The 10,052-nt window shown below is 34.8% G+C and overlaps 1 protein-coding gene and 1 pseudogene across 1 annotated transcript; both read left to right on the forward strand.

The window, feature by feature from the left end:
• The first annotated feature begins 4,528 nt into the window (after nt 1-4,528).
• LOC145053430 (cellulose synthase A catalytic subunit 7 [UDP-forming] pseudogene) lies at nt 4,529-5,464 on the forward strand (annotated as a pseudogene).
• A 1,333-nt stretch (nt 5,465-6,797) lies between these two features.
• On the forward strand, nt 6,798-8,169 carry LOC145082287 (uncharacterized). The gene has a single exon (XM_079023308.1). It carries the CDS (start codon nt 7,065-7,067, stop codon nt 7,983-7,985), a length of 921 nt encoding a protein of 306 aa, XP_078879434.1. The 5' UTR covers nt 6,798-7,064; the 3' UTR covers nt 7,986-8,169.
• Nucleotides 8,170-10,052: the final 1,883 nt, after the last annotated feature.

Below are 10,052 nucleotides of genomic sequence, written 5' to 3' on the forward strand. Positions count from 1 at the left end.
TAGAAATAGGATGTTACATAAAAATTACATTAAGGATGTACGAGAAGATAACAGATGTAATGAGTTGAAGAGCATTGGAGAACTTGCCAAAAGATGGTCGAAGAATAGAAGCATATGATATATCCTAAGGTTTATCTCCTCTTGAAACTTGCATTGATTTTACACATTGCAACAAGTGTAACATCCGGAATTTTAGGTATTATATTTATTCGTTATATTTGAAGTTTTGTGGAAGAACTCGGTGAGTTGGTGCGTAGACTCGCCGAGTAGAGACGCGAATCATTATCCGGGTGGATGGATGGACTCGGCGAGTCCACGCTGTTTAATGAAACCCTAATCCCTCGGGTTTGGGGCCTATTTAAGGGGCCTTATGGCCGTCATATGCGGCTACCAGACCCCAGGGAGAAACCCTAAGTGAGCTAGAGCGATTGTGAGAGGGAAGGAGCCATTTCTTGATCTCTTGTTGGTGTTTTTGCAAATAGAAGAGGACCAAGGCAAGAGGAGGCTGAAGAGGGTGCTAATCCAGTGACTCCAGGGCTCAAAGACTTCATTTTGAGGTATTCATTCGACCCTTATTCAGTTTATGGTGTAATTCCTAGAGTTAGGGCTTTTTAGCCCTTTTTAGAGGAAGGTTGCTGAGTAATTGGTCCCTTCTCGTGTTGGTGCTGTAGATTTGGACCCAAAGAGGTCCAGAGACCCTTTTCCCTTGAGCTTTATGAGTGTTAATGGGGGTTATGAGCTTTGGATGTCATTTTAGTGGTCATATCTTCAAATAAGGCCTTTAAGCCTTTGCATGAGCACCAAGATGTTAGCTTTACGTGATTATCATGCTTGGGGAGGCCAGATCTATGATTGTATGGGACGGATCTGACCTCAGAAGTTGTTTTGAGAGTGTGCATGGCATGAACTCGCTGAGTCCCAAGAACAGACTCGACGAGTAGTATGAAGGTTACCCATTAATCATTCAGTGAGTGGGCTGCCGAGTTGGGGGATGACTTAGTGAGTCAGAAGGGGTCAAGCGGGACAAAGAGTTAGGAGTCATGTGTGTACTCGCCGAATCACCGGAGTGCACTCGGCGAGTTGGGTCAAAGTTTGACCGTTGACTTTTGTTGACTTTTAGGGTTTGGTCAACAATGGAGTCCTTGAGTCATGAGGGGGGTAAAATAGTCTTTTACCCTTCTGAGGGTGACAATAGATGGTCGAGTCTAGCCTCGGGTGTTATATTTATGAGGATATTTACTTTGTGTGAATAGGCGGAGGCTAGGCAATACTTCTACCGAGTCAGGGATTTACGAGAGTTTGAGGTGAGTCTTCTCACTATACTTTACCTTGAGTAGGTAAGCAGAGTTATGTGATACAGTGTTGTATGCTATATATGTGTTATGTGTTGCACTGCGTTATTCTATGTGATTTATGTCGTGCATGTTACAGAGTTAGAACCGGAAGGTTCACAGAGATAGAACCTGAGGGTTCACAGAGTTTGGGTTCACGGACCCACAGAGTTATAGCCTCGAGTGGCTAATATGTGTTATATATGGTATTTTGGGGAACTCACTAAGCTTCGTGCTTACAGTGTTATGTGTTATGTGTTTCAGGTACTAGTGAGGATCGCGGGAAGGCGCCGGCTTGATCAGTACACACACGAGATTTTTATGCTATGAGATCTTGGGATTGATATATGTTATGAATTGAGTTTTAGACAATAATGTTTTTATGAGTAATGAATGAATTATGTTTTTATAAAATGCGAAAAATTGTTTTGAAATTTACGGTGTTACAACAAGTGTGAAACGTTCATTTTTGGCAATGAAGTTGGTCAACACTGATGTACACAACAAAATGGGTGATCAATTTAAGTTATACTTCGGTGTCATATATTGAAAAAAATGTTTTAGAAAATATTAGTAATGATATACTTGTAAAAATATATCAAAATATAAGACCTCATCAGATACAATTGTAAGAACTTTAGATCTTTTTTGGTTTATATGACTCGACCTGATCCGAACTCGCAACTAGTAGTATTGTTTATTTTTATTTTTTTTTATTTTCTATTTGTTTCACTTAAATAGTGAACCACATGGTTTTATGTTTTACACTCGCCACTGTTTGAACCAACAACAAATTGAAAAATATCTTTTGAAAGTGTCGTCCCTTGATACAAAACTCAGCATGGCAAGCTTAACTAGGTTTTGAATTTCATTTAGTAATAAAATGCTAAGATATTTTGAAAATTTAAACTAATAATTTAACATTTGGCATATTTATATGACTACCATATATCTATTATTTAATGAACACACAAAGTCTTTATAGTAAAGGGATAAAGAGAATTTAACAAGTTCATATACTTAAGAAATAATTAAAAAAGTTCGTAAAACAATAATTAAAATTTTTGGGCCCTATTTCGGGTCAAGCCCATATATAGACATAAAGAAAACATCCTTTTGTCATACATAATACTTTACAATCTATAAATAATGGCCCAAAAACAAACACACATCGTCCAAACAACAAAATAATGTCATTTTAATTATTATTAAATGACATTTTTTTCCTTTATAATCACGTAAATGTCATCTGTAATATTCCAAATTGTTAAACATGATTTTGAGTGAAACTGTTCAAAATCCAATTAATAATAAGTTTTGTAAAGATTTCCATTTCAATTCGTTAAATATGATTTGGTAAATAAGTGTCGACAATATGTTAAAACCAATTATAACTTATCAAATATGATTTGCTACAATTATAACTTATCAAATATGATTTGTTAATTTGTAGCGAACCTCACCTAAACTAGACCTCACAACAAGATTTCGACGCTCAACCCCCGCCTTCCAGGGTCGGAGTGGATGAATAATTCCAAAACTCTGCTACACAGATATAACACTCAGCTTTAGTAGGCTCTCAACCCTATAAATTTCGTTCATCACCAAGGTTCCATGAAAGCTATTCATTCAAAACTTTCAATCCTATATTCACCTCTCAATCATTACTCATACTAACTTAAGAAATCCATATAGACAAAGGTAATTAAGATCCAACAAACAAAAAGAAGTAAACCTACTTGAAAGTGATGCACATGGTTCTGGTCCCTGACTCCACCATACACACAAACACACACAATGCACCATGTGGACAAACCTGGTTGCAAGCATATTATTAGTATTTATGAATGTAGTTCGTACCCAAAAAGAATTATTGATATGATAGTTTGGCTATCTTCGCTTTCAACTTTGTCCAATGCCTTTAATGCCCTAACATTGGGTGAATACATGTCCTCATCAAACCACTAGCTTAATCCATTATCAGAAAACACCACGATATCACAAACGACAATACCAATAAATGACATGACAATCTACCACTATTTGAATTATGCCACAAAGCGACACCGAATGGTTTGTTTTTCAGTGAGTTGAACTTTAATTCACATTTTTATTGTATAAAAATTAATTGTGTGAGTTTGAACGTAATTTTATTTTTGCATCTATCCAGACGAAACTTTAAAATTGATTATGATTGTTTGGATCGGAAATTATTTAATATATGATTTTATAAACACACTGAACAATTTTTGATGAGTTCCAAATGTTTATTCGTAAGGTGTTTGATGATGTAGAAAAACTATGAGATTAAATAAGAAATCCTACATCTAATGATTTAAATAACGACAGAACTGATTGAAACCATATATGAAGCTTGATTTGTCATGGAAAAAATAACAAAAAAAAGAAAAGCCGATAACTGATCGATGAAGAAAGTTGGATAAGGATATACCTAAACATGTGAAGGATGTAGCAACGACAATAGGAGCAAATCAAACCATATGTGGCACAGAATCAAAAACCAGATGGCATTTAATGGCATTCTTGAGGACTACTTTAATGACATTTCTAATATATTTTAAATTTAATTTAATTCACTCACATAACACATTTATTTTATTTATTTATTTATTCTTTTTTCGGATCAGCTTATCCGAAAGGTTAAGCCTCAACGTTCGGCGTCTCCTTTAGAAACAAGAAGGTACCCAAAACTCCAAAACCCTTGTTGGACATGAAAGAAAGATTCTAGAGGTATTGACCTAGTCAACAAAAATAAGAATAATAAATAAATAAATAAAGTAAAAATTGTCTCATATAATAACCATATCTATCAAAAATACCATAACACGACAGTGTTCTTTAAAAATCCTAATTTTTAAAAATATATTATATTTTTTGAAAAGGGAAAATGACATAAATGCCCTACGAACTTTATAGGGTTTATCTTTTTAGTCCCTAAACAATTTTTGTGGCCTTATAAGGGAACGCAGTTGTGTTTGTCGGGTCGATTACATCATTTTGGCCAAAATGAAGGAGTCACCCGGTTACTTCTTTGAACATTGACATTTGTTGACTAATTTTCTTATATCGCCTTTGAATTTTCCCCACTCTCGGACTCACTCACTCACTCTCTCTCTCTCTCTTGGACTTTGTGAAAGTCAACTTTTCCCTCCCTCCCACTGAATTACTGCCAAGGAATGAAGGAGGAACAAGAGCGGTCAAGGATTGTCACCCTCGACCACCCACTGCCATCGGGAACCACCAAGAGTCGCCGCCAGCACCCACCATCGTGTTCTCTTGGGCTACCAACACAACCCACACCCACCCATTATCACCGTTGTTGCCGTGGATGGAGGTCGATATACTGTATGCCAAAACGACCCGCTTTCAAAGGATCAGCTCCAATCAATCTCTCGGATCGTCTAAACCAAGTCCTCCGATGGGCCCTAGGCTTAGTCGAGATATTTTTCAGTCGGCACAGCCCTATTTGGTATGGCTACAAAGGCGGTAACCTAAAATGGCTCGAGCGGTTATCCTATGTCAACACCACCGTCTACCCCTTCACCTCCCTCCCCTTCCTCGCATACTGCACCCTCCCTGTCGTCTGCCTCCTCACCGGAAAGTTCATCATGCCGGAGATTGACACCTTAGCAAGTCTCTTCTTCATTTCTCTTTTTCTCTCCATTTTCACCACCGGAATCCTCGAGCTCCGGTGGAGCGGTGTCAGCATTGAGGAGTGGTGGAGGAACGAGCAATTTTGGGTGATCGGGTACCAATCGTGGGGCTCACTATTTGGGAAGTTGTTCTTTGCGTTTTGGGTGATTGCTCATCTTTATCCGTTTCTTAAAGGTCTCATGGGAAAGCAGAATAGGACCCCGACTATTGTGGTTATATGGTCTATACTTCTTGCTTTGATCTTCTCGTTGCTTTGGGTCAGGATTGACCCGTTTGTGTTGAAAACTAAAGGACTCGATGTCTGTATTCAGAACAAAGAAGATGAAAGCCGACCTGATGTCCGTATTCAGAACAAAGAAGATGAAAGGGGAGAGAGACCTATGATTGATTCAGATGGAGACATCAGGTGGGTGTCGGTTGACTGTGAAGAAAATATGGAGACTGTCGATCGATTATGAGAAGAATAGAGGATGTGATTCATAGTGTATGTGTTATAATGAGATGCATAATGGATTTGGGGATTTAAGGGTTTAAAGAAGAGGAGAGAGAGAGAGAGAGAGAGAGAGAGAGAGAGAGAGAGAGAGAGAGAGAGAGAGGCCCTAAGTTTTGTCTATATGTCCCTTAAACCGGCTAAAACAAGTAAAGGGGACTAAAAAGACAAGTTGCCCACAACTTGGTTCCCTCATAAATCCACGAAAAAACTTAAATGACTAAAAGGGTCAACCCTAGAAACTTATAGGGTGTGTGTGTCATTTTCCCTTTTGAAAATACTAAAATGACGAATATTTTTGAACATTTTCATTTTCTTCCAAAGTGACACATATATTTAATATTGATCTGGTACGAAAATCATCAACATGTTTGAAAATCTTATGTTCGAAAATAATGAACACGATTCGAAAATCTAATGCTTGAAAATACTTATCTAATTCGAAAATCATAATCCTGTCAGAAAATAACAATCCTATAAAATACTCTCAAGTTCACGTTTAGCCAAGGATGTAAACCTGCTATCAACATTGTCCATTTTCAACAACTTTTGTTGGGTTAAATATTCTCACATGTATGTTAAACACAAATACACATAAACTTCATCCCAACTTTTATGAAATTGTCCCTATAAGATTGAATGTACCAGATTGAATGTACCGTACTATATTAATGTCAATGGGACAAAATTATAATTTTTTTTGTATGTACAAAAGACAAACACTCTACTCATCTCCATCATAATAAAATGGTCCAAAGAGTGCAATTTTATTATATATTCTAGATGAGTTTGATCTAGGATTCTCTTAAGGAAACCAATAAAACGATAACAAGTCGTAAACCCTACAAAATGAAAGAAGACGAGATGATAAATCAATAATTACCTACGATATATGCATTGTACATAGTATATTTTATTCTCAAGTATTAACTCTATCCAAATAATTAACTTTTAATATATATATATATATATATATATATATATATATATATATATATATATATATATATATATATATATATATATATATATATTCAAATAGACAAAATAACCGGCATACACTACAATACATTATCGTAAACAAATTTCGTACTTAAAGGTTACGCGTTTTCTTATAGGGATTTGAATGAAATTTTGAACCAGCAAATGGATCATTTCTTAATTAACTTTAAAAAAATATAAATCAAATTAAACATTTTTAAAAATTTCGTTAATATTACGTTTCCCATGCTCTGCTTTGAAACTAACGATGGCCCAACGTGAATAAAAGATGATAAAGACTTGTATCCTTCTTCATTGAAACATTTCATCAAGCAGGTCACATGCATAGGGTTCGCAAAGTGGTGCCTTTTTATGGCTTTTGTTCACTCACTTCCATTCATGTAACTGCCAGTTTGAAGCCCCTTTTTTTATTTCTTCAACTCCATTACAACTGCCAAGAAAACCCATCTGGCATATCGTATATATTCCATAATAGTTCCATATTCTGATTATCTCTAAAACTTCTCTCCCAAAGTTGCTCATCGGAGTTGAAAACACTCAAAAAACTAGAGCATACCCAAGAAGACATGCAAGACCCAATTGGAATCCCAGCTTGTTTTTCCGCCGGAGACAAGACGGAAGATTCTGCAACAGTCACGAAAACCGGCCAGAGCGTTTTCATGTCCGTTTACAAGACCAACATCGCCGATCAGTGTCGTCTGATTACTGTCACTTGGTGCAAAAACCTGCTGCTTCACGGCTTATCAGTGTCCGTTGATGGACCGGAAACGGAGTACACATGCAAAGTCGAACTAAAGCCATGGAACTTCTGGAGAAAACAAGGGTCTAAAAGCTTTGTAGTCGATGGTAAGCCTCTCGACATTTTCTGGGACCTCAAAGCTGCCAAGTTTCACGGCGAAACAGAACCAATCTCGGAGTATTACGTCGCGGTGGTTTCCGGCGAAGAGGTGGTGCTTGTTCTTGGGGATATGAGGAAAGATGCTTATAGAAAAACAGGTTGCAGGCCTGCTTTAATCGATCCCATTTTAGTTTCGAGACGAGAACATGTTTTTGGGAAGAAAAAGTTCCACACACGAGTTAAATTCGATGAAAAAGGAGGATTTCACGAGATTTCAATCGAATGCAAGAACAGAAATAATGGAAATGGGGATGATGATTCAGAAATGGAGATAAAAATCGATGGTGACTTGATGGTTCATGTGAAGCATCTTCAATGGAAATTTAGAGGTAATGAATCGATTCTTTTCAAGAAAGTAAAGATCGAAGTTTATTGGGATGTTCATGATTGGCTTTTTAGTCCTGGTTTAAGGCATGCATTGTTCATCATAAAACCGTCGTCTCCGGCGACATCACCCCCACCACCGCCGCCGACTTCACCTTCTCCGGCAGGGATTTGTGGTTCAGTTGAAGGGTTTAATCCAATTTGTTCGTACGAGTTTTGCCTCTTTCTCTATGCTTGGAAGGTCGACTCATACAAAGTATTTTAAATTTTGAGGTGCTTCTTTTTAATTACAATTGAAATATAAAGTAATTTGTGTTATTTTGTTTTTGGCATTGTATTTTCATATATATTTTACATTTGTTTTTTTATTTAAGGGATGAACTATATAGTGTATTATTTGTACTCTTGTAAATGGAAAATTATACAATAAAACTAACATACTTTTGGTATTCTATTGTACGAAAACATACTTTTAAAATTAAAATTCAATATTATATGTTATAAATTTATAATAACTAGGATATTTGGTTATTACTCTTCAATTACTAAACCTATAATATTGTTTTCTAAAAGTTGATTTTGAATGATATTCTTTAGAATAGAAATTTACTAAAACGAGACACTTTTGAAAACAATGCCATGAAATTTTTTAATGCCTTAAATAGAAACAAAATAAAATACAATATTTTACTTCATATTTGAAAAGTTATAACATGTGATCATCGGTTGATCCGATAATATGGTCCCCAAACACAAATTCAAAATAAAATATGCTTTTTATTTATGATTTTTCAGAATATAAGACCTTAAATTAAGCATAAACTACGTTATATATTTTGATATAATTTAACATTTTCACGATTTCTTTAAGGGGAATATTCTTTCGGTTCAGATTACTTATATCTCATATATCATAAAATATACTTCTAGCTTTTAAAAACAAAGAATCTTTGGTACGTCAAGATTAAAAAATTCTATAAAGAATTTATGTTAACGATTCACTTTTAAAATTTATATATTTGAATGTAGATACATTTAGATATATCTATCGATGCCAAATGGGCCAATTGCCAAGATGGATGCACATGGAGAGAGGTAGAAAAGGGACCAATTCAATTTGATATCACAGACTGGATCATATTTTTGGTCAATAATTTCATCATTTTCAGGGTTTTTCTTAGTGTATCTTTCTGGATCTGACCTTGACAAATGAGCCAACTCCACAGAAATATAATATATTTTTATGTTCGTTATGTTTAACTAATATAATATAAAAGCGTATAGTCAAAAAAGATAAATAAATAACAGATGTTTTGAGGCAAAAAATGATTTTTTGTTCTATAATGTGTGTGATATATATATTTATAGGGTAAGGAAAAAGTTGACGTAATGCTTATTGTTTAAGATGTTCAAATGAATGTTTGTATCCAGCAACGATGTACGCATTTAATGGTTGTTTTCCCCCATTTTGACTTAAAAATAAATAATACATTGTGTTATTGGTATGGTTACCACATGAATAATAGAATATAAAACGTAACACCACTCATCGTTTATATATTTTGAAATAGAATACTTTTTAGAACATTTTATGACATAAAATCATTTTTTTTAAATTGGTCCCAACTTTTCTTTTTGAAAATGATAGTCTAACTTGGGGGTTACAATTTCATATAAATACAACCATAATGAAGCCAAATTAGATGCATACAAAAGCATAGTCAAAAGTAAGTAGTCCAACTAAATATGTTTCATTTCTTCTAACATCAAAAGTCTATCTTCAAGTAATCCATAAAAATCATATTCTAAGTACTAAGTTCTTTTATTTTTTGGTACCCTAAGCACGAAGATATGATCTTAAAAATAGAATGTATTGGACGTTCACTCTACGGTAGAATTCAATATAATAGTTTGTTTATAAAATTTGAAGTAGAAATACATTACTTTTTAGCTAAAATAATCATCATAAACATGTAGTAGACGTCAATATAATTTTCATAGATATAAAGAACATTTAAATATGACTTCGTATGAAAAAATGTTGCATTTATTCCTATATGACAAAACGTGTCGTAAAAAGTGAAGCGAAGATAGGTTGCTTATTAGTCTAAGTAACCTAAACAAAATTCGTAGTAATCGTTAAAGCGAAAACATGTATATAAAGAACGTCCAAATCTGACTTATGATTTTTTGAAAATTCGATGCGACACAGAAATCAAAATTTAAATCGGTTAATTGTTAGCCAAAACAATGTAAACTGAGTTAAAGATCTCGTAAATACGAACTCGTCGATATAGAGACAGTCGAGAACGGAGTTCTTATGAAGGAGTTA

This window comes from Lactuca serriola, chromosome 1 (genome assembly GCF_051521515.1).
Source record: "Lactuca serriola cultivar US96UC23 chromosome 1, Lser_US96UC23_V15, whole genome shotgun sequence".
NCBI classification, from domain to species: Eukaryota; Viridiplantae; Streptophyta; class Magnoliopsida; order Asterales; family Asteraceae; genus Lactuca; species Lactuca serriola.

Bases quoted from the DNA above. Each gene is read 5' to 3' on its own strand.
- LOC145082287 (XM_079023308.1), top strand. From the start codon at position 7,065: ATGCAAGACCCAATTGGAATCCCAGCTTGTTTTTCCGCCGGAGACAAG.